We start from the raw sequence: 19,743 nt of genomic DNA on the forward strand, positions 1-19,743 counted from the left end.
CTACAGAGGAGCCCCCGATGGTCTCTGGCTGGTGAACTTTTACATCCCCTTGCACAAGGAAGCTGCTGCTTACTCAAGGTCACGTTTTACAGAATCTCAGTTTAACTTAAGTGATGCACTAAAATGCACTTAAAAAAAAAAATAACAAAACACACCACCAGATAAAGAATGACGGAAGGAAGAAAAGTCTGACCAAGAGAAGGATCTTGTGAAATTATTAAAGTATTAGCTGGTACCTTGTTTGTTAAGCAATTTGAGCATCAGATTAAATGAGATCATCCACATAGGTGCTGAGTACAATGTCTGGCATAAACTCAGAATACATTTCCTAACATCATCATCATCATCACTATCACTGCTATATTATTGATTATCAGTCCTTGCTCACGCCTGCAGCAAGTTGCATGTTCACTTGTGTACACACACAAACATATAGACAAGAAACATTTGCCTAATTGAGCAAACTAAAAGTTTGTTCATTCACCACACAAGCAAAGGAAGAGGAACAATTAGAACTCACGTTGAGCTGAAGTTCATCTGTCCACTGTCCAATCAGACGGTAACCAGGGTTGGTGGTGTTTGTCATCTGGTACTGAAAGATGTCATAACGCCCAGGTGCATCCCCATTCTTATTAAACATTACTGGGGTGCCAGCGCTACCTGAGGAAAACAAGAAAATGACAGATTTTAGAGTTAAAAAAGATTCCATCTATCTCTTATGCATGGGTGACAGTCTGGAAACCTGCGATGAGCAAGGTAGCTAGTAGATAACCCCATTGTTTAATAGGTTCCCCCAAAATGGTCCCTGAAACTAATGGGGCAAGTCCTTGTATGGCCTGCAGATGCTAATTATAGAAGGTAGAAGACAAGCTGCCTCTTCCTTTGAAAAGTTCAATTGCTTGCTATTTCTTAATATGTTATCCTACTCTTTCCCCCCTTGTGAGGAATAAAAATTAAATTCATTATTTTCCAGGAACAGCCTTATGTTTTATTATTATTATTATTATTATTTTAGTTTCTACCTAACACTAAATTTTGGTCAGTAGAGAATCATTTCAAAAATAATAAACAATAAATAAACAAATAAGTTTTAAAAGGGGAATGCAACAGAATTAAAAAAAACAAACGAGCAAACAAGCACAAAAATTCACTTAAATATGGACTTGGATATTGACTGCATCGAGAAATTTTTTTTGCTGATTAATTCTAATTTACTTTATATAATAACCAGTCTAAAATGCTTAGCAGTGTGCCTGGTAAATGTTTAATAAATACTGGTTTCTTTCTCAATCTCCCTCTTGGTTCTTATTTAAAATATCCATCTTAAGATGAAACCAATTTTGGGGGACAATTAGACATTGAAGTCAATTTAAAAAGACTAATGCATTTTGGGGGAACGTATATATTCTCTCTCTCTCTCTCTGTGTATATATACTTCTGATATACATATAAGTAAGTTGAAAGTTGAATATGAGTGAAAATTTCCTTACTATTAACCACATGGAATAATTGGTAAACCATATTCAGAGAATGGAAGATGTGAGCTTTGGTTATTTTCAGTAACAGTTGCAAAAGAATTACCAAAAGTTTGGTAACTGAGTGCTATTTTTCTCATGATGGCTTGAAAACAGGAAAAATACCATTGGTCTCAGGATATGTGATGGTATGTGCTCTGCCTAAAGGTTAATACCAGGTCAATATTCCCAGCAGAAAACAATGCTCAATTTCCTGTATTTTACGAGGAAGTTGACAGATCACTTACCAGCTGAAATAGAATCACTGAGGACAGAAGTTTGCTATTTTCGGGGGAGGGGCAGGGTTAGTCCTAGGTAAAGAGCGTGAAGCATTTTTGAGAATTCTCATTAAAAATTAAGACACCAGTGGTGGCAGAGCTCTGCATTTGGTTAGCAAAGTCATTAGCTTCTACTGAATTGGGGCAACATGATATTTGCAATAATGACATGGATGAAGGAAAAAATATGGCGTGCTAACTGGACAGGAAAGAGTATGCCAAAAACAGTAAAAAAAGGATAGATACACTTAAGAAAGCAGGTGTGATGCTGAGAGTGGCCCCACACAAATGATCACTCAACACAAGAATGAAGTTAGGAAAAAAGTCTAGAAAGAGAGACAATATTTTGGCTCACAAGAGGCATACAGAGTTGCGATCTTGTGCTGAAAGTTACCTCTGGTGCAAGAGATGGTCCAACATTATAGACAGGATATAGGGCAGCTAAAGAACTCCACACCATCCTACAACTGTTGGGTGCAGGATTTTGTGACACTTCTGGTATTAAAAATGAAAAAAATCAGAGTTTGTGGCAGGCTGAATAATAGCTCCCCAAACGTGTCCATGCCCGAATCTCCAGAACCTGTGAATGCCACCATCCATGGCAAACGAGATTTTGTGTATGTGATTAATGACATGAGATGGGGAAGATTCTCCTGGAGAAGCTGGGTGGGCCCACCCTGATCATAACGGTCCTTAGAAGTGAGAGGCAGCAGGAGTCATAGGAGGAAGGAGGAGATGTGATGATGAAAACAAGAAGTTGGACTGACGTGAGGAAGAGGCCACCAGCCAAGGAGTGCAGGCAGCCTTCAGAAGCTAGAAAAGGCAAGGAAAAGTATTTCCCCAGAACCTCCAGAAGGAACCAGCCCTGCCTTCACCTTAACTAAATCTCAGTGTGACCTGTGTCAGACTTCCAGACTACAGAACTATAAAATAGTAAATTTGTGTTGTTTAAGCCACTAAATATAGGTAATATTTGGGGGAGACACAGAACATCAAACTTCCTGATTTTACAGGTGAGGAAGTATACTTAGGTTCAGAGTAGGGAAGTCACTGCCCCAGGGCCACTCAGCTGATTAAACTAGAATAGTGCTTAGTAACTCGCTTTGGAATCTCCTAGAATGGGTTTAAATTGCAGGTTTACCACTTACTATATGTGTGACTTTTATCAAATCATTCAATTTCCCTCTACTTCTGATTGTCACTAATAATACCTATCTCATAGACTTTGAGTGAGGATCAAATGTAAAAATGTACATAAAGCACTTAGTTCCTTGCCTTTTATATAATAAATGCTCAATAGGTGGTATGGATTTTTTATAGTTTCTATTTTTATCATTGTTTTATTTGCTGATATATCAGAACCAGAACGTATGCCTTCAGATCTCCAATCTTTTCTCCTGCATGAAAGTTGTCTCTCCTAACTGGTATCTAATTTAAATTTCTCCATCAGTGTAAAGAGTTTTTATTTTCCAAACAGCAGGCTACAACCCACTCTGGAATGAGCACTGATCTATGAGCAATGTTGCTTTGGTCCCACCAACTTGAGTCAGTGCCTAAATCTGTGTGTGGCCAAGGGCACCATTTCAATTTGTTTCTCTTATGCTTTACCTAGACACCATCCCCACAGCCCACAAAGGCACTCACTCTGTAACAATAGGAATCTCGTAAGCTTTCTCTGCATGGAAATCGACACAAGCCTTCCCAAATAGGGAGAGAAAAAACCCAACATCAATAATAACAAAAGGTTTTTAATATTGGCTTTCCGCTTTCAGCAAGCTTTCCAAGTATATAAGGAAAAGAAATGAATCTGGATTTTACATGTTATTAGCAAGAAAATAAGAATCCTATCATTTTGCAGGAAGACATTAATATTCAGATACTCACCTTTCTTTTCTTTCATATTGGATACTAGGATTCATGTTGTGCTTTGCTATAATTCTACAGCTTCTAGTTATTAAATAATATGACTTGAGTTTTTCATAGTCTTTGAGAGGAATAATATTGGAGGCCTGGGGCTACAAAGGATCTCAAGCTCACGAGCTAAATATTCATCAGAATGGGACACACTGCCTAATCTTTGTCCCTTTTTACAATCTTTGTTAGGAGAAATGATTCTTGTCATGCCCTTTCCATTCTCATTAAAGTTCATGCTTAAAAAAAAATTAAGGCAGAAGAGTTGAATACTTTATCTAAGTGATGACTTGTAATAGTGTATTGTGTGGCTTTGACCTTTTCGATGGATTCTATAATGCAACAGGCTTATTATTTCCAATTTTTTTCAACACTCCTTTTTAACAGAACCCCTGAACTTCTTGAAAGAGGAAAAGAGAGATTGTATTCAATGAACTCTATATTTAAAAAAAAAAAGTCAAAGAAGTGAGGAGTAGAGACGGAAGTTATCAAAGGAGAAGCCATCCCCAGCAGAGATGTCCACGAGGTTTCAAGGCCAGGGCGCAAGGACGCTAAGGCAAAGGAAACAGCAAGACGGGACACTGAGCGTGGAGGAGGGATGACAGAATGTTCCTGAGTCTGAAATCCGTACCGGGTGAGAGTATCTTAATGATATTCCTTTCTTCCTGAACAGAGAAGGATTTGGGATCTAGATTGCCCAGATGACAAAACCATCCTCTGCATCAAAGTATTTACAAGTTTTCTCTCCCATTTTGGCACCCCATGCACAGATTCCAGAAATGCTGCATTGATTTGTGTTCCAGTTACCTATGGCTACTCAACAAATCACCCTAAAACTTAGTGCACAAAACAATGACAACCTGTATGTTGTGTTTTGAGCAGGACTCGGCAAGGACAGCACCTCTCTGGTCCTCTCATGTCAGCCAGGGCAGCTCGCAGCTCAGTTGTCTGACAGTTGATGCTGACTATCGGCTGGGGCCTCAGCTGGGGCTGTGGCTGCAAGATCCACGTGTGGCCTGTCTGTTAGGCTTCTTGGCTTCCTCCCAACACGGTGGCTGTGTTCATCATACAAATGTCCCACAAGAACCGGGCAGAAGCCTTATTACTTTTTATACCTTAAAAGTCACATAGTATCACTTCCACATTGGTCACAGGCTCGTTCAGATTCAAGGAGAGGGAATAGATCTCATCTTTCGATGAAGGAAAGCCAACTTCATGTTTCAAGGAAAGCACATGCTATGTGCCATCTTTACAAAACAAACATGAACCCATCTTTTTTTCTGGAAGCTAGTAAATCTAGGTACAGACAGACTTCAGAGTAAATATTTCATTATACAGCAAGTCTCTCAGATTTTGTATCCAAGACAACAAATTTGTTAAATTTACTTCTATAAGTATTGACATCTGGTTGGATGGGCCAACACAGAGATAACCGAAACAAATTTCAGCTGAGGTCATTGCATTCATTTGGGATGCAGGATAAAATGACCAGAAGTGATGAAGACAAAATCAGCCATTTTTTCTCTTGGTGCTTAGGAGGAGGTTAAGTACTTGGTGAAGCTGTAGCAATACGTTTAGGGCATTCTATTACTATTTTCTAAATTGATGCTTTGGTAAATGTGAAGGTCAGAGTTATTAAATTGTACTCTACTGGTCTGGAACAAAACTCCCACGGGTACAGAAAAGTTTGTACTAAAGTAACAGAAGAGCACAATTAAGGTTATTGAGACAAAGAAAAATCAAAATCCTCCTAAAGCATGCAAAAGAAAGGCTAAATTTTTCACAATGGACTAGAAAGAAACTTGGCTTCTAGATCTGTCTTCATCAATTGCTAGCTGCGAAGTCTTAAGACAAATATTTTCTTCTCTCTAGGATTTGATTTCTGTATCAAAAAATCAGGAAATTGAGTAAAAAATGTCAACTTTCTTTTCACTCTAATAGTTGCTCACTGTAAGTGACACGGAATCTACTAATTAAATCTAGTACAGGCTTGGGGCCGGCCTGGTGGCGAAGTGGTTAAGTTTGCACGTTCCACTTTGGTGGCCTGGGGTTCGCCAGTTTGGATCCCAGGTGCAGACCTATGCACTGCTTGTTGAGCCGTGCTGTGATATGCATCCCACATATAAAGTAGAGGAAGATGGGCACAGGTGTTATCTCAGGGCCAGTCTTCCTCAGCAAAAAAGAGGAGGATTGGCTGTAGATGTTAGCTCAGGGCTAATCTTCCTCAAAGAAAAAGAATGTCTTAAAAAAAAAATCTAGTACAGGTTCTCTGCTTTATAAAACTATTGAGCCTACCATCAACCACTATCACAGTGTCCCAGGAGCCAGAAGTCTCCTTATGACAGAAGTCTGTCCATACGGCAGAAAAAATGTCCTCAGAGAAAAGAAGACTATGGACACCACAGAGCATGATTGCAATGATGACAAAGAGAGAGAAACAATTGGCCATGCCTGTGAACTTCCACAGAGCCTCCGTTCTAAGGTGGAACAGTAGAATGATGCAGTCAGTCCTTTCTCGCAGATTCTTAAAGAATAACAGTAAAGGGAACATTCATGGAGTTAGGTGCCCTAGGTACCAAGTATACCATCATGACTACCGAGCTGTGTGGCTTTGAACATCATGATTCTTAATTTCTCTGTGAATCAGTTTCCTTACCTATAAAGAACAGGGACGGTAATAGTATCTAAACTATTTGGTGTTTTACATATTAAGTCAACACGCATAAAGTACTTAGCATAGTTTCTAGCACATAGTAATCATTTGATAAACATAAGCACAGTGTACAGTCAGAAGTTCAGCAACTCTGGCTCATTGGTGACGAGCCATCTTAACAAAATGAATCTTCAAACATTACCTAGAATAAGTCTTAGGGGAGAATCACGAAGAACATTCTCAAGATGAATTTTTTTGTGACTAGTGTAAGAATGGTCATGCGTATCCATGGACTAGAATACACAGCCTAAAAACTGATCCCAGCATGTGTGATTTAGTGTTGGGTAAATGAAATCTATATGTGTTGGTTCCGGGAAAATTAGTTACATGTTTTAGGAGATTCTGTAAGATCAGAAAGAAACTATAAAAAAAGATAATTCGTAGTTGAACTATTTTCTCCTTTTATAGACAGTCATTTTTGCCTCCACTTTAACTAGGAAACTGTAGATTTCAAAACTGGATGTGGTTCATCTTCATCCACGTACTGGGTAACTCCTGAATGACTTGTACAATAGTGTATGTTTAAATGGATTATTATTTTCAAGCAGACAAGACTTTTTAAAGCATAATATAATTATCTAAACCAGGAAATTAAAATTGATATAATACTCTTTAATGCTAATCTGAAAATTTTATTAAAATTCCTCCATTGTCCCATTAAGGTCCTTTTTCTGATACAGGCTCAATCAATGTTCTCACATTGCCTTTAATAGTAATATCTCCTTAGTTTCTTCCAGTCTGGGACAATTCCACAGTCTGTCTTTTCTCATGACTTGGCACTTTTGAAGAGTACTAGCCAGTTATTTTGTAAAATGTCCTTTGATTTGGATTTGTCTCACGTTTCATTGTGATTAGGTTGAGGTTATATATTGTTGGCAATAAGACCTCAGAAGTGAGTTGTAACCTTCCCAGGGTATCTTATCAAGAGATGCTTGATGTCAATTAGTCTTATTACTGGTGATGTTAACCTTGATCCTTTGGCTAAGGTGTTATCTTCCAGGTTTTTACACTTCAAAACTACTCTTTTCCCCTTTGTAATTAATGTTTCTTGACAGAAGATACTTTGAGACTATGCAAATATCTTGCTTCTCATTACACTTTAGACCAATAATTTTAGCATCCATTGATGATGCTTGCCTAAGACAATTATTACTGAGGTCTTTGAAAAATGGTGATTTCATACTTCCATCTTTCCGTCATTTCATTCTGCTGCCCGTTCTCCTACATTTATGTATTCAATTCAATTATTTATTTATATCAGTATGAACTTAGTGATGTTTGTTTTATTTTACGAGTTTAATCCATTATTGTCCCAGAATTGGCCAGTGGGATCTCCTTCAAGTTGGTTCCTGTGCGCTTTCAACATGACCCCATCAGTTTTTGAGCACTTTCTTCCTTTCTAGCACAACGTGAAGTTTCAGACTCATCTTATACTTTCCCTGCCCTGCCTGGCCCTTGAATCAGTAGTTTCTCTAGGGAGCCCTAGTTCAATGGGATTTATAAATAAGATGTGGGCGCTAGGTATAGTCATTTCTACCCGGGTGTCATTGCTCCTAGGCCCTCTCAGTGGACAGAACTAGGCAGTAAAGATAAGTATACATATATAACATACACATATTTATTTCTGTGTCTACCATCTGCGTGTATATTAAAAGCCATGAGTTTATGCTGATAACTTCTAACACAACATAACAAGGTTCATTCTAGTTTTCTCCTGTTCTTATTTGACAGTGAGAAACCTGGCTTTCATCACCCACAATATGTTTGATTATTCTCTCAGTCCTCTTATGTACATAAATTATTTTCATAATTGTAAAGAGTCCCACAAATTTACTAGCTATTGTACAATATCTGTGTACAGTTATTTTTGTCTTTAGTCTTATAATATATAATCAAATACTATCTTCCAAAATTACTTGCATTCATTTTTTTTTATCCCTCAACCCCTTCAGTGTGGTTATGGTATTCATTTGTAAAATAGGTTTATTTATTATTTTCTGCATGAATTTTGTGTTACACCCACGTGATGGTTAATTTTATGTATCGTCTTGACTGGGGATAGCTGTAAAACCTTATTTCTGGGTGTGTCTGTGAGGGTGTTCCTGGAAGAGACTGGCATTTGAACTATGGAACTGAATAAAGCAGATAGTCTTTCCCCAGTGTGGGTGGGCATAATCCAGTCTCTTGAGGGCCTGACTAGAACCAAAAAGCTGAGAAAGGGTGAATTCGCTCTGCTTGAGCTGAGACATCCATCTTCTCCTGCCCTCAGACATTAGCGCTCTTGGTTGTTGGGATTTTGGACTCCTATCAGGACTTAGACCAGGAGCCCTCTGATTCTGATTCTTAGGCCTTGGCGCTTGGACTGAATTACAACACTGACTTTCTGGTTCTTCAGACAGAAGACGGTGGGACTTCCCTGCCTCCATAATCATGTGAGCCAATTCCTATAATAAATCTCCTCTTCTTTATATCTGTATATACCCTATTGGTTCTGTCTCTCCAGTGAACCCTAACACAACCCTTATTCAGGTTTATTTTAATTGTTTGTTTAGTTTTTGGTATGTGAAGCATGAAACTGTTGTAAGAGTCAAGACCATACAAAAGTTGTTATCAGAGAAGTGGTACTCCTCCCTCCTGCCTTCTACCCTACTTACTCATTTTCCCACCTATCTATGCCCACCTCTTTTAGGTAACTAATTAATGTCTAACCGAGTTTTATACTTTGAGAAATGTTTGCAATCTGAAATATGGGTGGTATGGCAAATTACGATCATTACTTCAATTAACTTGGGTACCTAGAGCAACCGTCTCCTCCCTTTCCCCTTAGCCCCTCCTATTACTACTTAGATTTGCTGAGGGAGAATTGCCTTTGTGCAAATACTCCTCTATTTTAAGAAAAATAAGACAAATTATAACCCCCAAATATTAATTTATTCAATTGTTCACTCACTCACTACTCATTCATATATTGATTCAGTCATTTAAAATTATATAATCAACCAGGTTTTGACACATACTCAAGACTAAATAATAATCCAAATACATAACTTATGAAATAAAGAATGTCAATACTTAGGATTCCAAAAAGCACAGGTTTTCGGAGACTCACCGTTGAAATTAACGTTGCGGATGTACTTCAACAACTTCTTGCCCCCAGCCTGCTCCATCTCTGGACAGACACCCCGGTAGTCAGCACAGAGATCCTTGTTCATGTGATGAAGGGCATGGGCCATAGCATAGACTGCGTCAATCACAAACTGAACTTTACCCTCCTGTTCATAGTTGGAATCTTTCCCAATTCTCTCCTGTCCTGCACATTAAAACAAGAAACACACACACACAAAGATTGGTGTTGAGTAGAATGTCTAAATTTCCATTTAGCTTCAACTATCCTTAAAGAAGCAAGGCTTTGAGGAGTTGAATGGTGCAAACCACATATCCACAATTGGCTATCACGTTAGGTTGTTTTGATAGTTTTTGGTATTTGACTTTGAAGCACATTACACTAAACTTTCAATATATTAGACAAACTATAGAAGCCATAATCTATGAATCACAATGATAGCTTTTGCAAGAAGTCAACATACTATTCAAAATATAGTGGTCCCATAGAATCAAGGGACGGCTGGGATTAGAAGCTGGGCTGCCATATTCAAATCTTCAAAACTCCCTTACTCTAGAAAGGTGGTGAGCCAAAAGGAAAATGATGGAAAACAAACTAAATTCCGTGCCTGAACTCATCAGTACTTCTACTTACCTACTCCGTCTCCTGTGTTGCCTGGCTCGATTGCTGGTATTACTGGCAACTCAGATGCTCAGGCTGGGTATCATTTTTGATTCTTTCCTCTGTCTCACTCCCCACTCTCACATACATATATCTAATGAATAGCTAAATTCTATCAATTCTACCCCTGAAACATGGAACAGTTTTGGCCACACTACCAACATCCTATTTGTGCCCTTCCCATCTTCCATCAGGATGCAATACTGGAGGTCTCCTTCTATCTAGTCATTCCTCCATATGCATCTTTCCAAACTGCAGAGCTGAATGCCTCACCCTCATGCTCAGAATTCTTCAATGACTCTCCATTGTCTACAAAATAAAATACAAATCCTTTCCCCTGACAACTGAGAGTGTTCATCATTTTGCCCTCATCTTCCTGATAACAATAAGAACTGACATTGATGAAGTGCCCTCCACTGTGGTGAAAGCTTTGCATACATTATTTTTATTTCATCCTCACTTTGTGAGCTAAGTGCTATTTATCCTCATTATACAGATGGGAAAGCTGAGCCTTATAGAGATTAAATAAGCTTCCCAAGATCATTTATAGGTAGAGCAATGATGAGAGCTCAGGCTTGTCAGATGCTAAAGCCCACATTCCTCTCACTACATTGACCCTGTGACACCTCTTTCCTATAATGTTTTTGTTCCAGACAGGTATGGCTATTTTTTCCTGACTACACCATCAATTCTAATGTTAAGCTATCTTTGCTCATGCTCTTTATTTTGCCAGAAATGTCTTTCCTCCTTGCTTTTCCCCAATGACAGCTTAATTCTCTCTCTATGGCACAATCCAATGGTTGCCTACCTTTAGCTCCACAATCACAAAGATTTTTATAGAACTTTCAAATCTTTATCATAAAATCAACAATAGCACTATATTTTAATGCTCTACCAGTTGATTTCCCAGCCTTTTTTCTTTTCTTTTATTCCCCTTATATCCCCAACGCTAAACACAGCATTTAGTGTCCAGTAGATCCTAAATAATACTTGTATTAAACTATGCAGTCATTAAGTACATGATACCAGGAGCTCTCTTTAGACCTCTTGTCCCTTTACGACAAATAATTCTCCACAGATTAAATTTCACTTTCACAGCAAAACAAAGGGTTCTTGACAACCACTGCATTAAATATTTTTAGATTTCTTTACTGAGACTTTTTCAGAGCATTTCACATTATAACATAAAGTATAATCTCCAAGAAGGAAATTTGGAATTTCTCAAGTTTACTTGAATTTGTATTTTTCCTTTTCAGAGCACACATTAACATCTCCTATGGCAGCTACTTCTGTGTTTTATGTGTATCTAATTTAAACACAATCAACCTTATGCTCACTGCTTGTCATTGAATCAAGGCCTTTTCAGAGCAAGATTTTCTCTTTTATTTTTGGAAAAAGATAAAATTCATCATGAATTTACATTCTACCTCCAATTCAAATTCAGGAGTATAGGATTTTTACTTAACTTCCACACTCTTAATCTCTACCTCCTTTCTCTCATGAGGAAAATCCTGGTTCTTAATGATACCATTATGATTATTTGTTTGCTTTATTCCATAATGTACAGATAGCATTCTGACAATAGGAATCACGTCTAACAGGCTAAAAAGTGTAGTGTAATGAATAGTCTTGTGCGTATATGTGTTTTTCAATTATTGTCTGAATATTTTGGTGATAGATTCTGAGAAGCAAGATTGCTTTGTTCAAGGGTAAATTCATAGACATTTTGCCATGTGTCAGTGAATTCCCCTAGTGGGGTTGCACTATTTTGCCGTCTCACTAGCAAAGGATGGGAGTGTTCGCTTCTTTACAACTTGACCTATCTAGTATATTGTCAAATTTGGATTTTCATGAATCAGATATGTGAATAATGCCACCAGAGTGTATTTTTATTTGCATCTTTCTTTCTTTCTTTTCCTTTTTTTTTTGTTTTGAGGAAGATTAGCCCTGAGCTAACATTTGCTGCCAATCCTCCTCTTTTTGCTGAGGAAGACTGGCCCTGAGCTAACATCCGTGCCCATCTTCCTCCACTTTATATGTGGGATGCCTACCACAGCATGGCTTGCCAAGAGGTGCCATGTCCACACCCTGGATCCGGATACCAGTGAACCCCGGGCCGCTGAAGCAGAACGTGCGAAATTAACTGCTGCACCACCAGGCCAGCCCCTGCATCTTTCTCATTATAAGGGAGGTTGAACATGTTTCATATGGTAAAAAGCCATTGTATTGGTTTTCCTGCAAACCGTTTATAATCTAGCCAATTTTTATAAAATGTTGGTCCTTTTCTTCTCTACCTTTAAAAGTTTTTTAATTAATTAAACATATTAACACTTTCAGATTAAGTTGCAAATATTTTTCCCAGTTTGCCATTTTTTTTCACTTTTTTGGGGGTATCTATTTCCAAATAAAATTATATTTGATTTAAAAAAGTTGTTTGTTTAAAAAAATTTATCAATTTCATTTTTTCTTATTGCTTCTAGATTTTCAATTATGGTTGGCAAAAATGTCCCCACTCCCAGAGTACAGAAGATTCCATTTACATTTTCCTCTAGTACTTGTATAATTTTATTTTTTAAAGTTAGATATTTGATCCGCTTCGAATGTATTCTGGTGTGCAGTGTGGGAAATGAATCAAAATTTTATCTTTCTCCATATAGCTATCCCGTTATCATTACACACAACAGTTCACCTTCTCTCACTGATTTGAGGTGCTGCCTTTATGATATCCTGAATTCCCATATGTAATTAAGTCTATTTCTGGATTCTCAAAATCTGTTTCATTCTTTGGTTTGTCTATTGTACCAACACTAGAGTTTCAATTCTAAAGGCTTTGTAGCATACTTTAATAACTGCTCGAATTAGCCCCTCTCCCACCATATTATTCATTTTTTTCAAATTCTCCTGGTTATTTTTGTTTATTTACTGAAATGAACTTTATTAACCACTTATCTAGCTTGAGAAAAGGAAAAATACACAACTTGATGGTACCTTTATTAGGATTATGTTGTGTTGATAAATAAACTAGGACAGAAATTTTTGCAAAGTCGTCTTCCTCTCTGTGTCTTTCCATTTCCCCGAGTCTACTTTGCTTCCTTAAATCGTGTTTTAAAGTTCTTCTCACACAGGTTTTGAGTGTTTCTTGGAAAGTTAAACTAGTTATTTTGCTTATTTTTGCTATTATGAATACAGTTATCTTTTCTATATATTTCTCACTGGCTTTTGGTTGCCTACATAAAAGCTATTCTTTGTTTTGTTGTGGTTGTTTTATTATTTTTTAACTTTCTATCATGAAAAACTTTAAACATAGTACAAGCTTGAAAGAGCTTTACAGTGAACCTACCAACTAGATTCTTACATCAACATTTTACTATACTTATTTATAAGGCAATTCATTTTCTAATATTAGTTTTATAACCTGTTACTTTACACGTTTCTCTTATTTTTTATAGTACTTAAAAAAGGCAATCTTGAGGGCCTTATGACCATTATAAAATATGTACTATGAAACAGGTTCTCACTAATAATTCAGGAGAGCAGTTTCTAAATTGCATCCATAAAGACATTCATCCTAGGAAGAATGCCCTGAAAAATAATTGCAACATTTTAAATAAGGAAATACTTCATTATTTGTGGAACATTGTGGCTTTATCCTTTTCTTGAAAAGTCACCAGGTACGTTAGTACATTGAAGGCTCTGAGATACATTGGCACATTAAATGCTCTTAAGGCACAAATCTACCTTTGAGACTATCAGAACTTGAAAAATGTAGCCTTATATCAAGAAAATGAGGAGTGGTAAATTCATTAAAAAAAAACCGGGGCGGAAGCCCGGTTGTGCAGCAGTTAAGTTCGCACGCTCTGCGTCAGTGGCCCAGGGTTCGCCACTTCGGATCCTGGGTGCAGACCTATGTACCACTTATCAAGCCATCCTGGGGCAGGCATCCCACATATAAAGAAGAGGACGATAGGCACGGATGCTAGCTCAGGGCCAATCTTCCTCAGCAAAAAGAGGAGGATTGGTGGTGGATGTTAGTTCAGGGCTAATCTTCCTCAAAAAAAAAAAAAAGTTTACCTTTGTTTTCCCTAGTGTGGCTGACACAACTTTTTGCCAACTTCAGAGTCTCTGGTTACTCATTGACTACCGCTCCCCTCCTCCTCTAACTGAAACCCAGTTCTCTTCAGATGTTGGTGGCCATAGGCGGAAGTGAGAGTGTCTGGACCTCCCTTGAGCCTCGCTGAGTCATCCTGACTTCCCTAAGCCAATTCAATTTCCTCTGCAAGGGCAGATTTAGGAACACGCATGGGACACAATTCTAGCCATGAGATGTAAGAAAAGACTTTGCTGGGGAATGCCTGAGAAAGTTTATTTGCTCTTAAAAAGAGATGTATGTATTTGTATCAAAAGCACCCCTCATACACACCCTGCAATTACTCTAGTCATTTTCTGGTCCTGAGGAAATTACACAGCATACACATGACAGCAGAATAAAAATGTGGTAGGGATGTGAAAATGCAATTGCGGTGTGAGTTAACCAAGCCTGAAATCACTCCACATTGGCTTTTTATTTCCATGTGACACATTAAATGGTTTATCAGCTTAACTAAAACTTGATACTCAATATTTTCCAGGTTTATTTGAACACTACACTTCTTCTTCTGTTTCTTCTTCTTTTGTGAAGAAGATTGGCCCTGAGCTAACATCTGCAGTCAATCTTCCTCTTTTTGCTTGAGGAAGATAGTCGCTGAGCTAACACCAGTGCTGACCTTCCTCTATTTTATGTGGGATGCCACCACAGCGTAGCTTGATGAGCAGTGCTAGGTCCACACTCAGGAATCGGGCCTGTGAGCCCCGGGCTGCCAAAGTAGAGTGCGTGAACTTAACCATTGCACCACCAGGCTGGCGCCAACACTAGACTTCTTATTCATGTACCACTTTACAACATCCTAAGGCACTGGCGTTAGGCATGCTCTCCCTCCCCAAAAACGTGAAATGCAGTTTTAAGAAACATTTTTAACAACATAGATTGAAGTAAAAAACATCCTTTTTTAACTAATTCTCAGCACATTCTTTCAATCTTTCTGATTAACTGAGATTTTGTTATATTCTTTTCTTGGATGAAGTTCATCTTTTTCATCATGTTTCCCAGAATAGGTCTGATGTTTAGATAAAATGAGGAAAACTCCTAAGATTATCTTTTCTTCTCCAGCATGCAAAGAAGCTTACCTTTTAAATTCTCCTGATTTTCTGCTCCATTGTCATTTTTATACAAGGAGTCCAGTATTTATCTCCAAAATGCACACTCTTTCAACTTTCTGTTGAATACACTTTCAGCAGCAGTATGCCAGAATAATCCATAAACTCTTTCACTACCAGAATTTCTAGTGTTCATTCTGCTGGGAAGGGCTTCTCTTTGAAAGACATGCTTAGCTTGCCTGTTTTAATACACTGCTCTCTCAGAATATGTGCCTTGGTTAATATGCGTAAACAAACTATTAGTGGAACAGAAGACATAGAAAATGCAAAAAAAATATGGATTTCAAATTATTGATATAAACAATCCTATTTGAATGGGGGAAACTAAACGAAAGAGATGAAGTGGGGAGTAGGCAGGAAAAAAAACAGAGGTTTGCTAACGCAGACTGAAAAACACAGCAGAAAGCTTCAGCACGTGGGAACAATTGCCTCAATGCTTACCATATGTTTCTAAGTAAAAAAATTGTGATTTTATTTTGACTTTAAATATTAATTGAAGTTATTTGCTTTGGGAAGACCTCTCTGAAGTTCTGCATGCTTGTGCTGACCATGCTTTTAAACCTTGCCTTACACAAATTCATTTGATTGAATGTAAAGCCTCAAACTAAAGTATTTCTTGAGGCTGAAGTCTAGCGTAGTCTGGTATGTAATTAACCAAAATAATAAAGCTTGGACTTACTGCAAATGACAAATACCCTAATAAACAGGAAAAGAATACGTCACAGGAACTTTGAAAATAGCATCAGGGCATATTTTGGTGGTGACAAAACTGCTAGATTCTGGGTAAAGAGGATGCGGGGACAGCAGAGTAGATATCCTGGAGTGCTAGAAAATGTTACAGGGTTCTGAAAAATGCGACAGTTACCCAGCAAGCCTCATTAAGATGCTACTGCAGTTTCTTCTATAATTTAAAAATAAATAAACAACTCAGTTTACTGGATAATTTTTGTTTTCCCTCATGGGTATCCATTTCTCTTTGTAAGAAGAATGTTAATGGGAAGGTAAGATTCTATGTTTATAGAATCTATGTTGCCCTTTTATGGTGACCCCATTTATAGACCCTTATTGTAAAAACCCATGGCTTGCAAGAAAGATCAGCAGAAGGAAAGTCAGAAGGTCTGGACTGAGCCAAAAAGTCTTCAGTGTTGTTGTGCCTCTATTTTTAGATGAGGCTGAGAATTGAATGGGATGAGCAACTCCTGAAAAGAATGATGGGTTCAAGGTCATAGTGCCACAGGCAGCGTGTGTGTGTTTCTCGCATACTTTCTGTGCACCAGGCTCTGTGTTAAGCACTTTCCATGGTTTAATTTTTAACCCTCACAACACTCTCCTGGGTTAGTACTATTGTCTTTTCCATTTGCCGTCTATTTCCTGCCTCTGTTACTTTACTATCCATTATAAACAATTAGCAAAATGGTTCCTTCCACATCTACACATGGGAAGAGATGCACTGGGATTTTTCCCCTTTAATTCTTGTCGTTTACCACTTTAGTTTACAGTCACAAATAATCCCTAAGTTCACGCTAGCCATCTTTTTGACACCCTCTTGTCCCCATTGAATGTTTCAGTGAGTTTCCTGCAAGGAAGAAATAGGAGGTTTTGACAACCACCATTATATTCTTCTTGACCTCTCCTCGAGTGGCAAAGTTAATGTCCAGAGAAATCACCGAAATGCTGGCAGAAGAGCAAAGAACACAAAGCAAAAATGCCAGAGAAGTTCCCAACCTTAGATGACCAAAATTTGATTGAAATTAAATCAGTAACATCCTAAGGTTCTGTGGCGGATACACATTGAGTACTCTGTCATTGATTTAAGACGAGATCTAGCAAGGGAGAAAAACAGTGGTTAGCCATAAACCCTCATTTCTAACCATTTTCCATGCTGGAGAGCTACTTAGTTGTCACTTAAAGCTGAGTTTTCTTCTGCAATTGCATTTTCAATTTCCAGGTAAGTGCAAATAAAGCTATATGCAGGAAGCCAAGGTGAGTGTGGTAGGGCAGGGCGAGGAGGGGGTAGTTTTTGTACAATGCACATACAGCACTGGATTGAAGGGGAGGAGTGTTTCAGCCCTAAGGCTCGCACACCCCAAATGGATGGGAAATCTTCCGAGAGACTCAACCAAGGACTTCACTTCCAACAACAATCTGTTGTAGGTAACACCAGCCAATTCAGCAAAGGTAAGAACACTGCTCCTGAAACTCACAAGAAACGAGAAAACCTGCTACAGCAAACAAGCAAAGATGTGATTTCTTAAAGTGTAAACATTCAATTTCAATTCCTCACATGGATTTTCTTCCCTTTGATTTCTTAAGCTAAATTTCTCTTTATATAGTTTTGGTTGCTTTTTCTTTGTAAACTGTAAAACCATTGATGAAGCATTCTTTCCAGAAACAACTTAAAGATTAAAAAAAATAAACAAAAGACTGGGGGCTGGCCCCATGCTGTAGTGGTTAAGTTTGATGTGCTCTGCTTCGGCTGCCCAGGTTTACAGGTTCGGAACCCCAGGCACGGACCTACATCACTTGTCAGTCATGCTGTGACAGTGACCCACATACAAAAAAGAGGAAGATTGGCAGCAGATGTTAGCTCAGGGCAGATCTTCCTCAGCAAAAAAAAACCAAGAAAAATACTGCTGTAGACATCTATCCCCTTAACCCATTCTTCAGCCAGAGCTCCTTCAGTAATGGGGTTCTGCCCTCTGAAATTCTGTTTATGCCATTCCAGGAATTGTATTCAGGTTGAACTTTCAGAATATTAATTAATGAATTTATTAAAAAATGCATGTAGATACCAGAGGAAATCATGACCTGTGTAATCACCATCAACAGCTGCTAAACCATGAGGTGAAACGGGTGATGGGAATTTTATAGTCAACAGATCAGGGTGACAATACCAGGACACCTGCTTAATCTTTTTCGTTTTCCTCCTCCTCCTTTTGCTCTAGACATTAGCAATTTTTTTTAAATTTAGAAAATCACATTGTATATGTGTGGGTGAGACAGAGAGGGCATGTAAAACTAAAATCTTCACAAAAAACACAAATTTTCAGAGGAAAAATAAAAATGTCAACTTAGCTCCTTTGCCCCCAATATATTCTATTTTGCAATATATCCATTCTCACTTCTTTTTGGTGAGGAAGATTGGCCCTGAGCTAACATTTGTTGCCAATGTTCTTCTTTTTCTCTTCTTTTTTTTATTTTCTCCCCAAAGCCCCAGTACATGGTTGTGTACCCTAGTTGCAAGTCATTCTAGTTCTTCTATGTGGGATGCTGCCACAGCATGGCTTGATGAGCGGTGCCCAGTATCCAAACCAGCAAATCCTGGGTCACCAAAGCAGAGCACGTGAACTTAACCACTCCGCCACAGGGCCAGCCCCCTATCCGTTCTCACTAGTGATCTTAACATAACACAAAATAAAAAATAGATTTTATCTGTCTTCTGATATGATGCAATAGTAAATGTACAGTACCACTGTGTAAATATTCTGTCAAATAAACAGACGGACACACAGACAAAGAAAGAAAAAGAGAGAGACAAAGAGACAGACGAGAAAAGGAGGAAGAGAGAGACCAACCTAAACCTGATCAAGCTTCTGGACCTATTGACTAATTTACAAGAAATACAGAAAATAGAGAAACATGTAAATCAATGTTGCAGAGACGCAAAGAGCAAAATCCAAATGTGAGAAATTCTACAGAAATAGTAATAAGTTGTTTTCTTCATCAAAAAAATGGCAAGAAGTAGAAAGAATTGAGAGGAACATTTTTAACTTAAAAAAAAGACTTAGATATATCAAAAGATGTGGTGTGTGGGCTTTCAGATCCACATGTGAACAAACCAACAGTACAGACATTCATGAGAGAAGTGAGAGACTATTGGATAAGAAACTATTGTGGTTTTTTCATGTGTGTGTATGTTATATATTTTTAAGAGCACTTATCTCTTAGAGATGTGTACTGAAGTATTTAAAAAAATTAAATGTTGGGGTTTACTTTAAATTGGTCAGTGGCAAGAGAAAAACCTGTGGGGTATATGTGAAAATAAATTGGCCATGTATTGACTACTGTTGAGGTTTGGTGATGGATACCTGGGTATTCATTATACTATTCTCTCTGCTTTTGGGTTTGTTTGATAGATCACATGATGTTTACGAAAACAAAAGTCAAAGAAGGAGACAAAAAAGAAAGAGCATGAAGGGGCCAGCTCCGGTGCCGAGAGGTTAAGTTTGTGCACTCTGCTGCGGCAGCCCAGGGTTCGGATCCTGGGCGCAGACATGGCACCGCTCGTCA

The 19,743-nt window shown here is 38.1% G+C and overlaps 1 protein-coding gene across 13 annotated transcripts in view; it reads right to left on the bottom strand.

Moving 5' to 3' along the window:
* Positions 1–19,743, bottom strand: part of GRM7 (glutamate metabotropic receptor 7) — an 828,681-nt gene that overhangs the window by 264,717 nt on the left and 544,221 nt on the right. For all 13 annotated transcript variants that reach the window (XR_011427207.1, XR_011427209.1, XR_011427213.1 and 10 more), the window contains exons 6-7: positions 9,526–9,726; positions 521–660 (exon numbers count right to left, since the gene is read on the bottom strand). Coding sequence is in view for 3 of the 13 variants with exons in the window: in XM_014731447.3 (XP_014586933.2) it covers positions 521–660; positions 9,526–9,726 (341 nt within the window). In the remaining 10 variants the exon portion in view is untranslated. The remainder of the gene's footprint in view (positions 1–520; positions 661–9,525; positions 9,727–19,743) is intronic.

This window comes from Equus caballus, chromosome 16 (genome assembly GCF_041296265.1).
Source record: "Equus caballus isolate H_3958 breed thoroughbred chromosome 16, TB-T2T, whole genome shotgun sequence".
NCBI lineage: Eukaryota > Metazoa > Chordata > Mammalia > Perissodactyla > Equidae > Equus > Equus caballus.